Source organism: Ursus maritimus, unplaced genomic scaffold (assembly GCF_017311325.1).
Source record: "Ursus maritimus isolate PB19 unplaced genomic scaffold, ASM1731132v1 scaffold_12, whole genome shotgun sequence".
Classification (NCBI taxonomy): Eukaryota; Metazoa; Chordata; class Mammalia; order Carnivora; family Ursidae; genus Ursus; species Ursus maritimus.
This window is the reverse complement of record NW_024423564.1, coordinates 15,470,611-15,493,952: the sequence shown is the minus strand read 5'-3', so window position 1 is coordinate 15,493,952 and position 23,342 is coordinate 15,470,611. Positions and strand designations below refer to the sequence as shown.

The 23,342-nt window shown below is 40.4% G+C and overlaps 1 protein-coding gene across 2 annotated transcripts in view; it reads right to left on the bottom strand.

Moving 5' to 3' along the window:
- VAV3 (vav guanine nucleotide exchange factor 3) overlaps positions 1-23,342 on the bottom strand; it is a 338,168-nt gene that overhangs the window by 178,375 nt on the left and 136,451 nt on the right. For both annotated transcript variants that reach the window (XM_040626968.1, XM_008704211.2), the window contains exons 3-5: positions 10,255-10,313; positions 7,940-8,005; positions 1,558-1,666 (exon numbers count right to left, since the gene is read on the bottom strand). In XM_040626968.1, coding sequence (XP_040482902.1) covers positions 1,558-1,666; positions 7,940-8,005; positions 10,255-10,313 — 234 coding nt within the window. The remainder of the gene's footprint in view (positions 1-1,557; positions 1,667-7,939; positions 8,006-10,254; positions 10,314-23,342) is intronic.

Genomic DNA, 23,342 nt, shown 5'->3' with positions numbered 1-23,342 from the left:
CAATAATTAAAAATAAACTTCTGAGTATAGACACTCTTTATATTGAAAACATCTCATTATAAATGTTATTGAACCTGGAAACATCGCACATGGTGTAATATAGTTTTCTTAATGCACAGCACACAAGTGCTGTAGAAATACTTGGAAAATAACAAAAGGATATCTGGTAAGTAAAAATCCTAAAATACTTTTTTAAGAATTAACATTTGGGGTTTGGCTCTTCTACTAAGTGTTAAGACGGGAGGTATATAGCATGAAGAGCGAAGGTACGGGGAGCAGACAATTGGGTTTGAGTACCCGTTTTTCTGTTATAAGCTTGTTATTATGAACAAGTTACCTATTTTCTCGGTGTTTCAGTTTTCTCATCTACAACACAGAGAGAACTATAGTTCTAATCCCAAGGAACTGTAAGTAAGATAACCTGGTAAAGCACGTAGCACCCTGAGGAGCATACAAAAGGACCCTACGCATTGAAATGATCACTGCTATTAACCCTGTCCCATATAAACAGCCTGGCACTGCCAGCAAAATGAACTGCCCTTGGGAGACACACTGAAGAATTTGCTGGTACCCAAAGCAGGCGATAATTCTAGGAGATACAGATGATACTCTGTCACCTAAAAATACTCAAAATCCTGCCACAGACAGCCTGTGGGGTTAAAGCACATTCATTGCATTTACGAAACACAGACCAGGTAATGTGTTTCCAACCCACGGAAGCGACTGCTCCCTATCTGGGCCACTGGACAAACCTCCAGCCTTTTATTAAAGACTATAAAGAGAGCTGAGGAAACTCGTCAAAGCACTAAAAAAACCTAAACCACCACCCAGCTGAAGAAGAAAAGGCTTTTGTATTAAAAAAAAAAAAAAAAAAAAAAAAAAAAGGACTACATTAATACAAGCCTCTGCAACGGAATTTTTTTTTTTTTTTCAAATTATGGGTGAGAAAAAAATTCAAAGTAATTCTTGCTGAATGGTTAAATATTTTAAGGGCAGAGAAACCTTTGTGGGTGCAGACTGACTATGATGATATCTGAAACTAAGTTTATAAAACAGCAAAAATTCTAGGAGCCCTTTAGTGAAACAAAAGAAAAAAAATACTACTTCTCAACACCCTTAACAAATATGAAGAAATATTCTTTAACATATATTTAATGCTACATCAAAATTTAAAGAAGATTTAACTGCTTTGTAAGAGAACAGTTCCTTTCAGGATAATTTCATGAGTCCCTGGGATTCTGTCCTGTCGCCACTCTGCTACTATTTAGCTGCGTGGCTTGTCATTTCTCCCGCAGACTTGCTTTCCTGACAAGGAAAATTAAAGGACGAGACCCAAGATTCCCTACGGTTGTTCTGAACTGCAAAATGTCATGTCCGTGTGTTTCCAAATGCAGTAAGTCATGATTATATAGTTAAAAGCCAGCAAAGGTAAAAAGAAAACAAAAAACTCTTCCAGCAGAAGTTATATAAGTAATTATATGACTCAGTCTTGCAAGGAGTCACTGTCCTACTAAAATACTCAGAGTAACTCGAGACAGAAGGCAAGCGGGCGCCTACGGGTTCATGTGCTTCCTCCGCTTTCATTAAGTCCTCGTAGACTTCTCCTCCTTCGTCCTCCCCATAAACACAGTCGTAGAGACCTTCTTCATCCTCCACGTGCGTTTCACTGAAACACAGGGTATGATACTCAGGTCATTTGCTATCATGCAGTAAATGCAATAGCTATATACAGCCTCACAGAAAATCCAGAGAAAAAACAGGACGGGATTCACGGAAAGAGTCAAAAAGCTTCACATTACAGCTTTTTCCCTCCTAATGAGCACAGCGCCCAACCACAGAATCCACCAAGGAGGGCAGTGACGGCCAACATTCACTGAGTATTTACTACGTACACGCACACAAATCATCACTCTGCAAACAGGGTCTCATGCAGTTGGCCCAGGCCCAGCATGCACTGTGTTATCAGACAGGCATTATTATGTAATCCAATACAGATAAGGAAGTCGAGAGAACTAATAAGGATTGTTTATTTGACTTGCCCGTGAAAACACAGCTAGTCCGTGGCAGGTCCAGATTTAAAACTGAGTCTGTCTTACCTTCTGTGTTCTGATCACTCTACCCTACTGCCCCCATTTTTCCTGTTTAGAGACCTGAGGTTGATCATCTATATTAATGGGTCTGATATGGGAAAGACAGGGGAGTTGCGGAGGCTCTCATAGTTTATAAATGGTTTTTTTAAAGCAAAAGTTTCTGCAGGGTTATTACAGGCGACATCTAACACAGTGGTTTTCCAACCATGCTCCTTCCCACACAGAGGGTCTCCACAGCACCCCCGTTCAGCCAGATTCTGCTATTACCTGTTTGAAGAAATGGTCCCAAGCCCACAAGGCATTTTTAAATACTATTTGAAATCTGCTGGCCTTCTGACAGTTGAAAACCATCCCTATTTTTAAAGCTCCCATGAGCACATACACAGTGACTGACAGATGGACCTTTCCTAAACCCTTCATGTGATATCGTAAACCCATTCAGTCAAAGCAGAAATAGCTGGTTCCACCTGTCACATGTTCTGTTACTACTCCTTATGTTTTTCCTTTCAGTTCGAGACTTCTATAAATGGATGCTATTACTAATAATCCCAAAGAATTAAGATTAACAAATTCAGACTTGTTAGAAAGAAGCATTCACATTTCTCTGAAAAAGTTCAACTCCTTCAATGCTGCCAGCCCTTATCATCTTTCTTGGGCCTGGGCAGATAGAACATTATAAATTGATATGCACAAAAATAAGAACGCTAACTGGAAATGTCACTCTACAACTGGAATCATTTTTTGAAATAGGGTCAATCACCAGTTTGTGTTTGTCATGAAGGATTATTTGGAAGCCTTTGACAGGAATGAATGGTTTCAAACACCCAAAAGAAAGAAAGGTGCCTTAAGGCAGAGTGATCTGATGGTAACAAACATTTCAGAGAACTCTGCTCTGAGGCAAATTGGTTCTAGGGTTAGCTGTCCACCCACTCACCCAGCAGACATTTACTAAGAACCTACTAAGGTCCAGACTCCTTGGTGCTAGGAACGCACAGATCAAGGAGATCCGAGGACTCTCCCATAGTCTAGTGTACAGCACAGCATGTCAACACGTAATTCTAGAAGTGCAACAGAGCAGAGGAACATAGAATGCAGGAGTGAGGGAAAGCACACGTGCAAAGGCAGAAGGTTGGAAGAGCCCAGCAATGTCAAGAGTGGTATCCCATTCAGGTAAGTGAATGTGAGCCCCAGAGGGAAGAGCTAAAACCAACCTGTGAAAGGAGGCGTAGCCTTACACGGCAATTTGGGATGCAAGATGGGGTTTTATATAGGGACAGAGTAGAGGCAACAAGAAGACAGTAAGCCCAGAAATGAAACCCTATGGGTAAGAGAGACTGAGAGCCATAATTAGAGTAAAGGCAGATGAGGAGAGAAACGGAGGAACTTCAGAGACTGTGTCAAGTGCAGTCAACCAGACCTGGTGACCAGTCAGAATTAGGGAGGGGGGAAAGGAGTGAAGGATGACACTCAGCTTCCTACTCAGTAAAACTGGGCAGATGGCAAGTCATTAGGTAATTCCAGAATTTCCATACCGAGGGTTCTGGGCAGGCAATCAAACCAGGGAACAGGGGGAAGTAAAACCAGTCTGAACACTTCCTATAACACATCAAAGGATGGGAAGGTGTGAGGAGTCCATGAAGGAGTGGAGATAAGAAATGATGAAGGAACAGGCTCTGAATCAGAAAGGATCCTGTTCAACAAGAAGCTAGGTTATGAAATCCATTTCCCTGCTACTTCTAATCCCAGCTCCACTGTCTTTGACCACACCCCCCACCCCCAAAAAAACATCTTGCTGAAGTGTTGCTTTTGACTATTTCCCATGAGGGTAGAGGCACGTGCTGTGTGAATACATACAGATTTTTCTTTTACCATTGTAGGAGATATGACACCTAAAGCACAAGCAACAAGATCAAAAATAAACAAGTGGGACTGCATCAAACCAGAAAGCTTCTGCACAGCAAAAGAAAACATTAACAAAGTAAAAAGACAACATACGGAATGGGAAAAAAATGTTTACAAACCATCTATCTCAGAAGGGGTTAGTATCAAAAATACATAAAGAACTAATACAACTCATATAACCACAAAACCCAATTTAAAATGGGCAAAGGACCTGAATAGACATTTGTCCAAAGAAGTTATGTGAAGGGTCAACAGGTACATGGAAAGATGTTCGACATCACTAGTCATTAAGAAAATGCAACCTAAAACCACATGAGAGATCACCCCATGCCTGTTAGAACGGCCATCACCAAAAGACAAGAGATAAATCCTGGTGAGGATGTGAAGAAAAGGGATGCCTCATGCACTGTTGGGGGGACTACATATGGGTGCAGTCACTGTGGAAAACGGTATGGAAGTTCCTCAAAAAATTAATAGAAATACCACCTGATCCAGGAATTCCACTTCTGGGAATATATCCAAAGGAAACAAAAACACTAATTCAAAATGAAATCTGAACCCTCATGTTCAGAGCAACAGTATTTACAATAACCAAGACATGGACACAACCTAAATGCCCATTGATGGATGAATGCATAAACAAGTTGCAATACACACACACACACACACACACACACAATGGAATATGATTCAGCATAAACAAATGAAGAAATTCTATAATTGCAATAACATGGATGGACAACGTCGGCATTATGCTGAGTGAAATAAGACCAAGAAAGACAAACACTGTGTGATCTCACTTACATGTGGAATCTAAAAACAAACAAAACAAAACAAAAAAACCCAAAAAACAAAAACAAAACAACAATACAACAAAAACAAAAAACAAAAAAAAAAACCTCGCTGTAAAAGAGAACAGACTCGGGGAGATCAGAGGTGGAGGAGGGGGGCTGTGATAATTGGAGAAAGGTACAAACGTCCATCAATCAGGTAAGAAGGACGAGGGACCGTAGGTAGCACACGATGACCGTAGCTAATGCTGCCGCATGGTATGCAGGGAAGTTGTTAAAACAGTAAATCTTAAGAGTTCTCATCACAAGGAGAATTTTTTTTTAACCTTTTCTTCTGTCTTTTCTTCTAATTGTGTCTATATTGAATGGATAGATGTTAGCTGACCCTATAATGGTAATCATTTCACAATATGTGTAAGTAAAACCATCATGCTGTACTCCTTAAACTTACACAAGGATGTATGGCAATTATTTCTCAATAAAACTGGAAGAAAGTTTTTAAAAAAGAATCGTACGCACACGTGTGTAGGCATGCGCACGCATGTGTCCGCGCGCACACACACACTCAAGATTGGGTAAAAGTGCTTGGATTTGTTATTCAATCCCACGCTAAGGCAGCTTTTCTTGCTAATACTTTGATCGAGAATTCCTGATCTGCATAAAATGAATGGAGGGTGGGAGCAGGGAAGGATGACCGTGATTCTTCAAATGGTCAACAAATCAACAATAACGTATATTACTTTTCCTGCGTCCAGGTCATCTATATACGACCATGACTAACACCGTGATCATAAAAGGAGAAAAAGCAGACACTGTGCAGCCTAGCCATCTCACACCGTCTCAGTCCCATTCTCTGTTTCTCTCCACGTGGGAGTAGAATGATTCCCTCTGCAGTAGGGAGGAGGCCAGTGTTGGTTCTAGGGGCTTCCTGTGGGGTGCTTTCACCCCCCAAAATCAGAAGGATCTGAGCCCATAGAGACCATAACAAACCTAAGAGTGAAAATCAAAAGCAAGCACTTGCAGGAATGAGACCATGTTTGGAACTTCCACCACCACACGGAGAGTTGAAGCAGGCTGTATCTCCCGCAGCGCGAGCTGGTGTCTCAGAGCAGCTGGCTCAGGAGCCCGGGTTTCTCCAAACTTAGCTAGGGGTGCATCCTGAGAGGATTTATCCTGACATCAAAACAACAAGATGAGGGAAGGCTATGAAAGCTACCAGGTGTAAGCGACCATTGGTGGGGCTTAAAAAAAGATGATAATAGCTCTAGAAATAATATATTCTTTTTTAAATCTTTTGTTTACTTGAGAGAGAGAGAGAAAGAAAGAGAGAGGAAAGGAATTGGCAGTGAGAGGAGGGACAAAGGGAGAGGGAGAGAGAATCTGAAGCAGATTCTGTGCTGAGCATGGAGCCCAATGCAGGGCTCGATCTCACAACCCTGAGATCGTGACCTGAGCCGAAATCAAGAGTCGGACACTTAACCAACTGAGCCATGCAGGTGCCCCAAGAAATAATATAATCTTCCTAATATCGAAGGGTTTGGTTATATTACCAGTGACCTTACAGTCACCTTATGAAGACTGCAGCCGGTTCGGGGAGACGACCAGCATCAGTCATGCTCAAGATCAGTGAGCTCTTGGAGGTTTTAAGACGACCTAGCAAACTATCCTTCACCCACATTTAAAACACAAGGCTTTGAGGCCCATTCAAGCGCCACGTATTCTGGGACAAGCTGCTGGCCATCCTGTCAGCATCGTCCCCTGCTCTTCTACTGGAAGTCCTCGGGGGGGAGGGAGGGCAACTCAGGGTGCTTCCAGGGGTCCATTCAGTGAGGAAGAACCTCAGCTCTGGAGTAAGGACTATCCGGGTTCAAATCCGAAGACTAAAATTTACTAGCTCTATGACTTTCAGCAAGTTTCTTAGCTTTCAGTTTTCTCCTTCATAACCTGGGAGAATAGGAACAACCTCATCATGTTAAGGTTATGACAGGAGATAATGCACGTCACATGGTTAGCACAGAAACAGGCTCTCAAGTTCACATGAACTGACGAGACAGCTCAGGCCTGAAGCCTAACGCTGGCAAACAGAAGACGAGATGCTTGATGCAATTTTGCTTAATCATTCAGAACACAAATATTTATTGAGGACCTACTATATACCAGACACTGTGTAAAGTTCTAGGAAGATAGCCAAGAACAAGGTAAAGTCTCTAGCCTCACGAAGTTGACCTTTTAATGAGGAGATGGCGAATAAATGAAGCAGACAAAGATTGCCTCGAGCAGCAGTGAGTGCCCTAAAGCCACAGAGCAAGGTGAGGGGCCGGCAGCAACTTAGGCAGCGTAGTCAGGAAGGCCTGCCTCTCCATGGAGGGACGTCCGAGCAAAGGCTGGAACGGTGAGGGGTCAGCCATGAGGGCAGAAGGAGCAAGTGCAAAGGTCCTATAGCAAGCACAAGCTTGAGTGCTGGTGGTTTAGGATGGATGAATGGAAAAATTTTCACAGAACCTGCATCCCTTTTGGAGCATAATCTATTTCTTATTATAATTCTTTGCAAACATGCCTGATCTTTGTCATCAGTTCCTGGAGGGGTGGGGATCATTTTTATATTTATTTGTAATCTGCACAAGTCATTCAATCAGCAGAAGATAATCAGGTGCAAGGGTCTTTTGCCTCTCCTATTAAATAATAAAGCCCAGAAGGAATCTCTGTGCAGAACAAATACCACCTAATGAAACTCCCTGAAGAACTCCAGCCCACACTCATCTCGCCCTGCCTTGAACTTACAGACCATACGCTATCCGCCCTACGTTTCCAGGACAGATCTTGTTTCTCTGTCACTGTTCCTAAACTGCCTAATTCTAGTTTCACCCACCACCTCTAATATGCTTTTGAGAAACTTCCAAATTTTACTTCATTGCAATCTGTCTCTTCACTCATCAGAGGGACTGGCATGGCATGGGGCACGCAAAAGAAACTAAAAACCAGTTGAGGCACATTTTGTGAAGCTTTCCATCCCTGGTTTGAGGTTCATTCTTACACGTCTTAATCATTAATTAAGTCACTTTTCCGCTCAGAAAGCTATTTTAACATCATGGTTAAAACCCTCAAAGGATGCAAACATTGGCAGGGGTTTAATTTTGCTCAAGATGCCCAACATACTCTATTAAATCAGGAAGGCCTTTGTAGATGTCTTCATCACTAACGCTCTCTTCTGTTGGGAAGGGCCTAGAAGAGAGAGAGGAAAAAAAAAAAAAAGATGAATAAGCCCCCACTAGGCTGGACATTTAGCTCTCACTAAATGCCCGAGCTCAGCCGCTGCCACAGTGGTCAGATCAGTGATCATGGTGAACACAACGTCCTGGGCTTCTCCTAAAGTGCCCGTCCTGTGGTGGTGCATGGGGCCCCCCAGGGACGCCGTGGCACCTGCTACCCCAGATTAGCTGTAGCAATTACCCAGTGGTCGCCGCTGTCACCTGAGCAGCTGTGGACATGCTAATGTGCTCAGCTGATCTGCCATGTGCTGCTTACCTCAGGCTCTGCAGCTCCCCAGCTCAGAGAACCAGCAGCCGCCCCAGTGCCCCTGCCTTTGGCACCGTCTCTCTCCAAGTGTGGAATCTGATCTGACTGACAAATAGTTTGGTAACAATCATCCTTGCATGACTCAGCCCACTAAATATAGATAAAAATTATTAGAAGACCAAAATGTCCGTGCCCTTTTTTATGTGATTATTGATTCTGGCACACTATTCTACTCAGACTTCAAGATATTTAAGTTGTATTTTTTATTTTCACTTATTGGACAAATGAGTGAACCCCAGACCTTAGGGAGAGTAGGATGTGTTCTTTGTTCCCCATTAAAAGAAAAGCACTTTCATTTATCCCCTATTTCTAGCCACTGGCTTTTTTTGCCTAATGCATTATGTACTTTTTTTATAACCCCAACATAATGCCCTAAATGCATATCTAACACAATCATAATTATACTATTGTGCCAGAAGTTTTACTTTCTTTATATGCAGGCAGCATGTCATGTTTCATAAAAACAAGAGGACCCATCAAAATAATAAATGAGCTCTAAATAATTGCTAATTATATTCAATACATTGAAAAGCAGATTGTCATATTAGTTTATGGATTAATTGAATACTTAAGACATTTAAGGAACTTACATTTTTCGAACAAATTAAAATGTGTGAGAAATGCCTAAGTTTCAAATCTTTTTTTTTTTTTCTTAAATAAATTCAGGCACATTTGATTATGCTTTTATACCAATGCAAGTCCATTATAGAAAAATTTGAAAATATAGATAAGAATAATTAAAAAGGAAAAGAAAACCTTCTAATGTATATCCTTTCAGAATCAAAAATACATAAATACATAAAAATAGAATCAGGCTATTACAAAATCTGTTTACATATAACGACATAAAATATATATTAATGTGGAAAGATGAATCACACAGAGCAAATTTTAAGGTGCTAAACACGTAATCCAGCTAGAGATTACTTCTGTAGAAAGCTGCCAAAGTCATAACCCATTTCTGAGAGCCGGTCTGCAGGATATCCTCCCTGAGGTCACTGTGCTTTGTATCCAGGGAACGGGCTGCCTGGTCACTGCCGATCAGTCCTGTAAGACGTGCTTATATCCTCTCCCTTAAAATCTGAATGTAAGCTGGACAGGGAAAAGTGGAATCAATAGAGAGAGAGACACAGCATCACAGAACCCCATAATGGCTGGAGACTAAAGTATGGAGCTGTGAGGAAACAAGATAAAAAATGAAATCCACTCAATTTCCATGCAGCCTAGCTGCTTGGCTACTGAAACTGTTTCTCTGTATTTCTAACATTACTAATAGTACAAACTTCTGACTTATATAACTTGAGTATGTAGTATTTAAAACAGGAAAAGCCCAATATGACATACATGTCTATATTTATTTCCATGCTTACTGACTGCATAATACTCCACGGCTTGGAGATGTCATGATTAATTTAACCTATTTACTTCCAAGTTTTCCATTTAGTACCAATCCTTCAACTCACATCCTTGTATACATATCATTTTATACTTGTCCGATTACTTTTTAAATTCCTAAAGTTATGAGTTATTGTTATGGACTATAGGAAATAAATGTACTACAACAACTTGTCAAGTATTTATTTACTTAAGCATTTGTGTGTGTTTTGATGAATTATATGTAATGAAATGAAATGTTGGAGGAAGTTAAGAAAACAAAGTACTCTATCGGTAACAGTCAGCAGCGAATTGAGAATGATGTTTAGCCAACGTGTATCACTCAACTTTACAAATAAATCTTTACTTGCTCAATTAATTTCAAACTTATATCAGGCACTGTACATGCATGAATGAGACGTGGTCCCTGCATGCAAAGTACTTTACAAACAGTAACCGTTCTATAAATAACCATTACACTGAAGGAATGGAACACATGAACCACAGAGAAACGAGATTACCTGATTCCTGTAGCCAACGCTATAGGTGTGCGAGAAAGTCGTGATAGTGTTTCTATAACCTGAGAACAAAGGAAAAGTGTTACTTGGATGTGTATTTCAGAAAAGATAATTTTTTTTAAATAGTCTTACGACCTAACATCAACGATGGCAGTGGAAACCTGAATTTGCAGACGCCAACCAAGCGTATTATGGGAGGAGCTGTTTCTGAGAATTATAAACACCTAGGTTATAATCTTGTCCATTCTTTAACTTTTCAACTCTAAGCAGATTACCAAGCATTTGGTTTGCAGTTTCGTTTTTTTGTTTTTGTTTTTGTTTTATCATTAAAGCAAGGAGTTAGGGTAATACTAAAGGTCTCGTACCTCCACTTCTACAGAATCGGAAAGGTCTTGTAAAAGTGCGCTGTCCAAAACAGTAGCCACTGGCCACACGAGGCTATTTAAATTTAAATTAAAATTTAAAAAACAAAAACTTAAGTTTCTTAGTTGTACTAGCCACATTTCAAGTGCACTACCCAGACGTCAAACACTTCCGTCCTCGCAGACAGTCCTATTGGGCAGCGCTGCTGTGTAGCTAAGCGGTTTAGGATGCGGGCTCATGAGCAGACCACAGTTCAAATCCCGGCTTTGCCTCTCTTTAGCCACGCAACCTCAAGCAAACTACTTAAGTCCCTGGCTTCGGTTTTCTCATCTGGATACTGCCTATAATCATAGTTAGCTTATTCATAATCATTCATTATACGAATTAAAAAGATAATACAGGAAAAGTATTTAAATGAGAGCTATTCCTTATAATGGCCAACTTTAAGAAAATTACCTTACTGTAATTCTGAGTATTTGCAGAAAAAGAGTTTCCTAAACCCTTGATTATCTGTATGTATTCTGAAGATTTCTCATGAAGACTTCGGTACCTGTGCCCTGCTAGAGTTTCAGCTTTAGAGCCTAGCGATTTTCCCCTTCCTTACCACTTCTACAGCGAAGGGCGTCTCTCTCAAAGACTGAGTGAGGAACCCAAAGAGCTAAAACGTCCTTTTCTCATGAAGCCTCTTTCTACGGTAACAGGTATGATTTGTCCTAAGTCTCGAACTGAACAAAACTTAAAGAGGTTCTTCCATAAGGACTATTCAGAATGAGGAATAAAAAAGAAGAAGAAAAAAAAGGCAAACTCTCTCTCTGAGCTGAGGTAATCTTCTAATTTTTCAGCTCAAACGTGGAAACCTAATGGCGAGTTCTCCTGTGCTCACCGCACACACAGCTCTCTCTCGTCTGCCTCAGGAGGTGGTGTACTGCTGAGGGTGTAAACATACCCCCTGGAGCAAGACTACCCGGCTGAGCCTTGGCTCATCAGATCCCAGCTAAGCTCCCCTTTACTAGCCTCTATCAAATGTGGATAACAAAACTACCTACCAGCCTCGTGGAGTTACTGAAAAAATTAAATGAGATAATGCCCATCAAATGCTTCACCCAATAAATGTGAACTTTTATTATGTAAAATTATCATTATATAAAATAAATAAAATAAAATTTAATTGAAAGAGTATGCAATTTCTTCTTGGTTTAACCTTGTTGAACATTTGATAGGAAAGACACAACCACCTACATGAAACTAGGTATCAATTAATTCCCCATCATAAAGATAAAAGTATCTTCAGTGAGTCTGTAAATTTAGAAAATCATGAATATCAAAATAAACTGATTCAAAATAAAAATAACCATTTGCTAAAATTCCAGAATTATGCATTACTGAGAGAAACGTCTAGCTTTTGGGAGATTCTGGAATAATCTGTGTAGTATTTAGATTCGTGAATTAACGAGTAATTATTTACATTACGTTACTTAAATTACTCGTTACATAATTTATTGTTACATTTCAGCGTCGGCCTTATCCTGATGTGCGCTGTTTTAAAGCTGTGGGGTGAAATCTCTTCTGATTCTATATTACACAATGGTCCCAGCACTGCCATTGCTAAGAAGAAAAATGGCAATAACATGTATTATTTTAATACATAACATTATTATGTATTTTACTACTATGATGTATTTTACTACTGCTATTTTATATTTTAATAGAAATGCATTTTATTCCTGGGGATATTACCTATAATTACTATGATGTACCTAAAGATAAGAATGTGTTTTGCTGTTCCCCTTTCCAGCAACAATCAGAACTATTCACAACCCATTCCCCACCCAAAAAACACTGCAGTTGGATTTTTTTTGTACAATTGTCCACCAGAGGGAGCCAGAAGATAGTATATCACTTTAGTCCTCCATTAAATGTGTCTATAAAGTACAAACATTTCTGAAAAATCAACAAGATGAAACCAACTCCTATTATTTATTTAAAACTATTACTTATTACCTTTCAGTAGTAGAAAAATAATGAAGGTGCAAATTCAGTGGATGAGAAGGACAGAAGAATAATACATAGCATGTCTTAAAGTGAATCTCTTAGGACCATCTCTCAGTTTCGTGTCTATCTGACTGTACATCAAGTCCATCCATTAACTCGAAGTTTAGCCAAAGCAAATACGACTGTTTAGTCAACGTAGTGTTTTTAGAACAGTGTGTATTCTATAAAGGTGGAGCATATCCGGATTTGGAATAGACAAGTACACAAATTAATGCCAGATTCTCCAGACATGAGAAACATGTATTCAAGAATATTTACAAGAGAAAATATCCCCCAGGACAGTAAAAAGACTGTTTTCCCTGAAATGTATTAATTTCTAAATTGTTACCTCAGCATAATACGAAATTATAGACATGAACTCTCACAAAGGGGTAACTAGTCAGAACATTTGCAAGTTAATAGGCCAACAACCAACTACTAAATCCATACCACGGAGATTTTTCCTTACCTACATCTACCCCTACATCTACAGATGGGGGTAGGAGGGCATGGGGTATAGACTAGGGGCCGGGAGACTGACTAGGGGGTTTTCTCAATCGTCCGGGTGAGAAATGAGAAGGCTAAGCCAGCTGCAGTCGAGATAGAGGAGAAGTGTTTAGGCATAATGGCTGATGGACTGTGATGGTAAAGTGAAGAACCACCCAGGACAACCTGGGCAACCTTTTAAGTAAAGCATGAAGGTAGCTGGCCCCAAGGCTGTCTGCTGGGGTGCTCCTCAGCAGGCCGCTCTCATTCGGTGTCCCTCTCCATGGCTGACCACATACGTCCTGATCTGGGACAGGCCATTCCCTCCACCAGAGCCTTCCTGGACATCTCCCACTCCAGTCTGGGTCCTTTGTGTTCCCGTAGGACAGAACTCTGCCCTAGTACCTATCACCTTATTTCAAAATTTGCTGTTTAAAGTATCTGAAAAGGACTCATGTTTATTTTGTCAAATTGAAATAACATAGTAATACACAGAAGCTGTCCCCTCCATACACACCTTCTGCCTAAAAAGGACACCATTGCTAAAAATCTCGTGTGACTCTTGCATAAATGTGTTCCCTTTTCTTCATGATTGTTATTTTAGGTACTATGTTCCTATGATACAGATTTTTCCACAACATGAGTTTGTCATCTAACAATATATCCCAGACAGTTGTCAACACATTCAGATTTACTTCATTCACCTTAATGCTGTACGACATTCCAGTGTATGTATATAACAATGATTTAACATTCTCCAGCCAATCAGCTTTTTCAAAATTTTCCTACTAGAACAATGTGAAATTACCATCCTTGCCAATTATCTTCTCAATTGAGTCTACGTATTTCTATAGGAAAGATTCTCAGATGGGATGAAGAGGTCAAAACTATGACCACTGCTCTTTGAAAACTTTTTACAAATTTATATTCTCCTGAAGAGTGTATTAAGAACATAACAAGGCATTCTAATGACCTGTTTATTCTCTGTCTTTCCCATCCAACAATAAAAAACACCTTAAGGGCTGGGAACTCCAACTGCTTCTTTACTTTCTTTCTTACCACCTAACTCACAAAGTCATAACAACCACTTAACACAAAAAATATTTGTTGCTCAAACAAATGAATGACTAATACTTACCTTGCAAAATTGTTGTGAGGATTGAGGATAATATGTGTATAGATATGTAAAGGGCTTAGCCTGGCATAAGCAGGGAATGAATGAATAATTGAAGAAGGAGCCCATTATAAAAATTAAATATTAAATATGAGAAAGAATTACCTATGTCCTCAAATCTAGGAACAGTATACATAATGACAACCTCCCCTCCAAATTTTCCCCCCAATTGCGCTTATAATTTAGTTTGAGCTCTTTATTTTTACCATCCTCATTAGTTACTTAAAAGGCCATAAAATAAAAGTTTCCAAAAAGAATACTATACACTAATAAAGCTACCCATTTTAACCATTCTCTTCATAAGACCTTCTAGAAAATTCGTACTTTCTACTTAGCCAGCACATTCATGTTGTTGATAATGTAATTTGTAATTAAAGCAAGTCATCCATGCAGAAGCAGTGTGTTACAGCTACTTCTAAGTTCCTGAGTTAAGGAAGCTATGGCCATAGACAATAACAGCAGAGAACCATAGGGATCAGCACACAGGTCTGCCAAAAAGTGCTAATTAATTGTGGATTTATCTCCTTGAGTTCTTTATCCTGAAGTTTTACCTCTTAGTCCTCTCCCTGATCCAACGGAAAGGCTATTAATAAGATTCATGAGCAGGGAGCTGAATTCAATAGGAGTTCCTTGAGAAGGGACACTTAAAGTAAGGTGGGCTCTGCAAGGCAATCCGGGGGCTGTAGGCTTGAACCCTAAAGTGCAAGACAAGCTCAGTAGTTCAAGAAACCATTGCAGCACCACAGCATGAAGCTACCATCCGGCAGCTGAAGCTAGAGGCAGGGATCATGGTTCTTGCAGGCTCCGAGCAAGTGCCCCATGTGGTCAAGGAGGAAAAATCCAGGCCCCAGGGGCTATAACTTGGATGTGGCCTCCGAGTGATGGACTCAATAATTCTGATAGAAGCACAGGCTTCTAGACTTCATCAGGTGCAACCCAGAGGCAGCCCAGAGACCTGGTATTACCCAGGCACCCCAGACACCAGACTCTCAGACGAGGAAGGCTAATTCTAAACTCAACCAGATGGTGACTATCAGACTAACAATATATTTTACCTGGAAGTCTCCTAGGAAATCAACAGACCTCATTATCTTAATTTTCTTTGCAATTCTAATTTCACACAGTAAATTACCCCATTAAGATGCACTGCAGCTTAGGGTCATTTCTAGCAGCACGTTTGAGATCTTTCCTAAAACACCTGGTTGTTGCTTTGAATACTGTAGGATACTGCTGGAAAATGTCCCTAGCATATCCACTATGGGCAAAGCAAAGGAGTACAGCCAGATAAGACTCACTAAACAATATTTCTGTATCAAGAAGATTATAAGCCATGAGAAATGAACTTGCATTGTTCAAAAGAGTAGAGTATATAGCTTCAAAGGGTCTAAATTATGTATAGTTTGTGCAGGCCTTGATGATGATCATAAAAGCAAGAATTATTCTATACTTACTGTTTCAAACCTTCAAAAGTAAAGCCCTACAGAAGAAAAAAAAAAAAAAGAACCTCCCTTTAGGAAAATCATATGCTGGACTGGATAGGAGCACAAGCTTAAGACTCAGATTTTCTGGGTTCAAATCTCAGCTCCACCTCTCACTCGTTGGGTAACCACGGGAGTTAAGTAGATGCTCTGTATCTTAGGTCTTTTATCCCTGTATCTTTATCTATAAAATGCATATAAAAGAATGTACCATACTTCTGCTAGTTCCTAATGCCATTGTGGTCACCATCCTCATTGGTAAAGTAAGATTTGGTCTTTGCAAAGCACTTTAGAAAGTAAAATGTGAACGTCTACCTCAAGGTAGCACCAGATCTAAAACAAAGCTTTCCAATGACTGTGCATGTATCTAATAAGTGAGGTCGTGCCTCTGTTCAAGCACATGACGGCCAGTGTTTGCTCACACCCGTCAATATCGCGAAGCTTATCTCATTACAGCAGTCATTATGTCAAAAAAAAAAAAAATGAGGACACTGGATGGTAAACATTTTTCCTTATTCGTTTTCTGCTCTCATGTAATTAATTTTCCATGTAAATATTCAGAAAACAAAAACTCCCGTCATACAGAAGTATCTCTAAGAGCCCCAAAACAATGACACTTGACCTTGCTAAAGCAAATGTCAAAGAAAACAAAAAAGTCCCATGCCGAGTCAGCTCATGATAACCATAATAACCATAATCTATACAGTTCACGTAGAATTTAAAAAGCTCTAAGAAGTGACAGTACAATAGGCTCAGAGAAGCTTAGGATGTATCTCCCCACAATCTCCTTCACCTCCACACCTCACTGCCTCCAATAAATACAACAATCTATGTAAGTGGAATGTTATTCAATAGCAATTTCAAGACAAGTCTTTTAGCTAAACCTCACACGCAGCCATAGGGCTACACCTCCCAAATACATATACAGAAATTTTAAAGCCACCACATTTTATTCACTGGTTCTTAATTATTTTAAGCCATAGTTCCCTTTGAAGGTATGTTGAAAGCCCTTGGCCTTTTCTTCAAGGAGGGGGGACCTATATGTATATGTATATATATTAATATACACATATATAAGTATACATAATTCTGCATTTCATCTCAAGAAATCCAGGGATCTCTTGAAGACCATTCATGGATTTCCTAGATTTCCTGTTCAATCTCTTCTGCCTATAAGGAAGCCAAGGTCCAGCAAAATGAACTAGCTTGCTTAGGGTCAAAGAAACAATAGCAGAACTGGTGTCATAACCTAGGTCCCCTCTCTTCTGTCCGGACTGTTACTCTTTCTACTTTACCACCTTGTGTATAAATCTCCTACATTTACTCGGTGAACATCTACTGAACACTATGGGCCAGATATACCTGAAATACTCCACATGTCAAAGGTAACAAAATGGAGATTATATACTCCCCCCTCTCAAAGAACCCACTACTCCTGGGAAAGACGATACAGGTAGTAAGCAGAAACACAGACCTGGGGTTACAAAGAACAGCCACGGCCCAGGAGAGAGAGCCAAGCCAGCTGTCCTCCTCCACCTGAAGGATAGACATGGAAGGCTCAAAAGGCTTTTTAGAAAAGGTGACCCTGGAATACATCTTGAGAGGCAACTGGGAATTTCCCAGACTCTTTGTCTACAGGTTAATAGAGGTCTGATGGAGGAGAATTACCACCCTCTGACCCACCCCTTCCATCATCGCCTACTCCAGTAAGAACACCTTCCTATTCTGAGCAGATTCACTTGCACCTTACTGTCTGAGAAGCTTTTTGTAGTTGCCATTTCCTGAATAATGTTTTTCTTACAATGGGTATTTTGCAGGTTCCAGGAGATGATGTCATTAAGCAAATTTTTTCTAGACCAAACGGACCTACACTTGTCTCATGATCCAATCCACACCACCATCTTGCTGTCTCTGTGCTCTGCCTCTCAGACCCCAAATAGAGCACCTTTCCTTCAAACCTGCTTCTCCTCCTTTTGCCCAGTGAGCCCACAGTCTCACTCCTCTCCCTAATATGGCTAGACACTGGGAAAACTTTCTAGACTTGGACTTCTCCTTCACACCACAGATCTAAATCCTATCACCTCCTCCTTTTACATCTCTCTTGGATCAAACTCCTTCTTTCTTCCATGTCTCTGGCTTAGCCCAAGCTTTCTCTATTTTTTACCTCAATTCTAGAACAGCCTTCCAACTGTCTCCAAGCCTCCGGGTTCACACCCCTCAAACTCATCTTCTACTTGGCTATTACAGAGGCTGTGTGACGATTCACAACTGTCAAGTCCATCACACCACCACCACCGCTGTGTCCACCTTAAAATTCTTAAATGTTACCCCTCATGAAGAGATGAAGTTATCAGCACACTCAGGAGTCTTCAGTAGATCTGATCCACTCCCTTTACCCTTCCAGACTCCCCCTACTTTCCTTACACCTCCCATGTCCAGCACTGCCCAACCTCTTGGCCTGCTGTGCTCCAGAGAGATTCCAGAACCATTCATATAAACCCTACCAGGGCACAGAATTCATGTTACTACAATCCACAGATGGTGTCAAAATAAAAATATTTATACTAAAGAGCAGGCAGAAAAAAGGCAAACTGACACCAGCATTGTTCATTTTCTCACACCAAGTAAAAGGGGTTATAAGTAACTTTTTGTAGACACTGTTTGAACCATCTCGTGGGTCCAAATACCAGAGATGAAACCTGGGGTTCATCAGTGCAGTTAGCTGTCCGGAAGCACAATATTTAGTTAGAAATCAGAATGCACATAGATATTCACCGCTTCTCCGAAGTTTATGATGGTGTGTTAGGGTATGTTGAACTTAATAGGCAATTAGTAAAGAATTGTTTATAAGTAACTGTAAAAGAAATGCTTTAGTTTTGAAAATGTGACCATATTTGCAAATGATTCCCTGCCTTTATGCAGAACAGAGATATAATCTACAAAGACTATGGGACCATTTTAGTGTTCACTACCAAGCATGGGACTTTCACCGTGGGCCCTGCAGGCAGACACTGCTAACTCCCCGTCCCATCACAGTCAGGCCTCTGGCAGAGCAGCAGTGTCTTGCCAGCTCACTGGGAGCCCCCGGTGCATTCACAGAACTCACTCTAAACAGACACATCCTATGTGTGAGCATCAGGCCAGAGGAGAAGCTGTTCATGTGATCTAAAATATGCAGGGAGTTCTATAGGACTTAAGGGACTTGGAAAATAGAACGAATTTTCAAAGCTGCCCACAAATCATACAGCCGGGTCAAAGTCAACAAATTTTCCACACTCAGCACGCTTTCCAAGTCCTGCAACTCTCCTGCAAACATTTCCACTGCCCAAATGCTGCCCACATGACTATTACCACTTGAAAGGATGAAGTCACAGAGAGTCCAGGGACAAAAAAGAAATGCCAGGATGACAGGATCTGACAGTGGGGAAGAACACATCCCTTGTGCCAACCTGGAAATGCCCCACCAGGAGCCGATTTGCCTCCTGGCAGTCTCCAGCAAAGGACAACTCCTGAATGAGAAAATATTTGTGTACAGATGAAATTACCATGATAACTCATGTTTAAATAACTTAGTAAATTATGGCCTTTAAACCGTTGCCATGATGGCATCCTTCATGACCCACTGTGCTACATCGAAATCTCTATGGTGCATTATGTAATAAAATTCCTTAGGGAAAATCAGGTCATATCTACTTTAATATTGGTTTCTGTGCAATGGCAGGTCTAAAAATCTTTCAGTTTTGATACTGTTTTCTTTTTATTATCTTCCTTCCCAAACACCCCCCCCAAATAACCTGTCAAAATATAATATATTTAAGAGGTTTTAAAATCTAGATGATCTTTTAAGGTCCTTTTCCGCAGAGAATACTCGACAGCAACCTGAATTAAGAGAATAAAACCTTAGAGTGGCAGCCAAGACTCAAACATGTATATCCAGTTATAAAAATATGCCTAAGTGGGGCGCCTGGGTGGCTCAGTTGGGTAAGCGTCTGCCTTCAGCTCAAGTCATGATCCTGGAGTCCTGGGATAGAGCCCCTCATCGGGCTTCTCCCTCTCCCCACTCTCACCTATGTTCTCACTCCCTATCTCAATAAATAAAATCTTAAAAAAAAAAAAAGTGCCTAGGTTATGAGTCTTTCACTGCTTTAGAGAGAGAGGGAACCTGGGCTGGCAGACAGCCCTGAATGCAAACACTCAGAACCTCAGGATTCATCCAAAGGGACATCTTGAACTGGATGTTTCAAAACAGTTATTCTGCTAAAGCTGGGTCAGAACAGCTATGCTTATTAGGAGGTAATGAACCAAAGCACCCTCCTGACTACATCTTCACCTATACTGATCTTCCCCTCATCCCTAACTCCCATGCCATCAGATCCCAGCGCTAAGTTGTAGATGAGGTGAAAGGTGTGGATGAGGTGAAAGTTCAAGAATGGGATCACTGATTATTTAAGAAAAAAAAAAAACCGAAAAATTTAACGTTGTTTTTCTGAGGCCACATTAAAGTCTTTGGCATCAAATGGTACAAAGTGGCTCTTCCAAAATGGTCTTGTCAACAGCGCTGCCTCAGAAAGTCCTGTACCCAGCACGGGACTGACCAGAGCCTATGATTCTGTTCCAGCTGTGACTTGCCGTGAGACCGAGACAGGCCCCCCGGCTCTCATCTCCAAAATGATGGACTGGCTGCATCTTCACCCTCCACTCTAGCCAACTAAGCTGCCACATTCCCAACTCTTAACACTGAGCCAACAGTGGTAAAATCTGGCCCGCTATTTTTTTTAGGGACCAGTTCTCTCAGAAACAAGACTTTACACCAGTGTGCTGGACTGGCCATACGTGCTCTATTAGTCGATGCAAAGGATTCCATGGAAAGTCTCTATTCTTTTTCTACTAAAACATAAACATTCGATTCTCTCGATGTATGATGGGTACAACTGTTTGATCTTTGATCACTTTACAAAGGATATATATCTGTGTGGGGCCAAAATAAGCGTCAAAGACTTGTAAAAAGAGCACACATAATGTTTATAAGGTGTATGTAAAAAGAAATGCTTTACAAATTCCTCAGAATCATGGCAGGGTCAATTTTTGCAATAGTCTGAGAAGTGCAACTCAAAAAATGAACATGCATTGTTGTTTGAAAAAAAGAAAAAAACAAAAAACAAAAAAAACCGCTTAAGTATATTTATACAAATTTACTGTATGAGAGCCTTTTTCATACCATAAGTGCACACCGATTAAAATTTTTTGCCACCACTATATTTGACTCATTTTTTTTTAACCTTCTCCTCCTCAAAATATTAAATAGTTTAATTCAATCAAGTCTATCTGTTTTTTGGTTCTAATGAGTAAAATAACTTTAAAAGTAAAAAAAAAAAAAATAGGAGTACCTGGGTGGGGCAATGGGTTAAGCAACCAACTCTTGATTTAGGCTCAGGTCGTGATCTCAGGGTCATGAGATCAAGCCCTGCGTCAGGCTCCATGCTCAGTGCGGAGTCTGCTTGAGATTCTCTCTCCCTCCGGCCCTCCACTCATGCTCTCTCTAAATAAATAAATCTTTTTAAAAAAAGTAAAAAAGTATATACAGTATGACTTCAAGATGGGATAATAAAAGTCCTAGGATGTATGGAAATGTGCGAAGTACCACTTTTAAATTAGCGACCATTTTTCAGAGCTACCATGCGTCAGGAACTCTAGAAGAACCTGCGGGGTAGGAATCGGGCCAATTTCCAATGGAGGAAACAGTGTTGGAAGAAGTACATGAGCAGTCTGACAGCTGGGGGGCTCACACTCACCTCTTCAGCTTCCTTAGAACATGACTTTGCCTTTCAGTAATACTCAATCTTGGAAAGTTACTATTGGGTTAGTTTTCATATCCTCCTCCACATAGTGAGCATTTTACTGAGCATTTGCACATGCCGTAGTTCTCCTCGGTGTCAGGGATAAAAAGAACCGTAAGATGCTCAAGGAGTTCCGGATACCACGGAAAAGAGAAAGACGTTTCAATAAACCCCTGCAATCAAATGTGAGGTGCTACGAACAAGGTATTCCTAGGGCTCCGAAAAGTAAAACCAACTAGAACTCTGGGTCAGGGGGGGTTTTCTAGTGAATTATACTAGAATAAAGTTTGAAAGGATGATTAGAGATGCGTTATGTGAACAACTGTAGTGAATGAATTAGGATCAATGACATTACACTTCAATAACACCACTGCTTCTGAGTCGGGGGTAGAAGTTTGTGGAGAATGAGAGGGGAGAAATACCAAGTTTAAAAAACATTTAAATCCTTGCTTTTCTATGGAGTAGCAGTCCTCAGACTTTGTCCTGCACCAATATCACCTGGATGGACTTACTGTAACATGGATTGCTGGGCCTCACCTCCAGACTTTCCAATACAGCAGGCCTATGGTGGGGCCTGAGAACTTCTATTTCTAACAAGTTCTCAGATGCTACTGATGGTACTGGTCCTGGGACCACGGTTTGAGAATCACTGATACAGAGAGGTAAGTCATGGACAGATTTCATCCAAGAGCACAGTTTTAAAATGTATTACCATCCAGCTTTCCCCCGTATATTAATCTAGACAAAATGTATTACCATCCAGCTTTCCCCCGTAGATTAATCTAGACAAATTCTTGATTTAAAAAAGGAAAGTAACTACATACAGGTCTATTTGATATAAATGGTTTTGTGGAAGAAACATGAGCCAACAAAGGAAAATTCTAAGGAAGCTCAACGTACTATTCAGTTGATGCACTTCTGAGCATTTACTCTAATTCCACCTTCTAAAAGTCAGGTTGTTTGAGAAGATCTCTTCTTGTCCCACTGCTCTGTGCAGAGGAAGAGGCCTGTGTAGAAATAGGAAGAGGGGGGCCTCAGACCCGGCTACTGAACCAACGCAGCCCCCTGCCCACGTGCCTTCCCTCCCAACCCCCGAGCCAACAGCTGCCTGTGCACTGATAAACAGGATACCTGAGGACGTACACGGAACTCAATGGCAAGTGGCTACCAAGGAAGCGAAACTTCTATGGGATCTCACTTCTGTTTTTATTTATTTCTATATTGTTTGAAGTTTTCCTAATAAGTGTACATAAACTTTCATTCAGAAAAGGAACTTTTCAATGCAAAGAGGCTTTCAGAATTGTACAACAAACAGAAATGGTTTTCAAACTTTTCTTTATAAGTTCTGCGAAAGCTAGCCCTTTGTTCAACAAAATATTATCAGAAGCCCAAATCTTAAAACTGATGAAAGCAAAGCTAATCAGAAAAAAATAATGTGGAGGTGAGAGACCCGAAAATCTGAGTAATAGCAACCTGTTTCTTGAGATAATTATAGTACTTTTGAAAGAGTGTTTTTTCATTTAGCTATGTAAGTTCTGGCTTTTACTTTATGTTACATCATATCCTATTTGTCCCTCATATAATTTATTGGCATATGTTGAAAAATCAATTGTGAAAAATTTCCCAATTCAAAATCAGTTTTCTTATTTCCCTTTTCTGTTTTTGGTGTTCACTCATTAAAAAAGAAAGATGTCAAGTCCTGTCAGACTGAAAAAAAAAAAA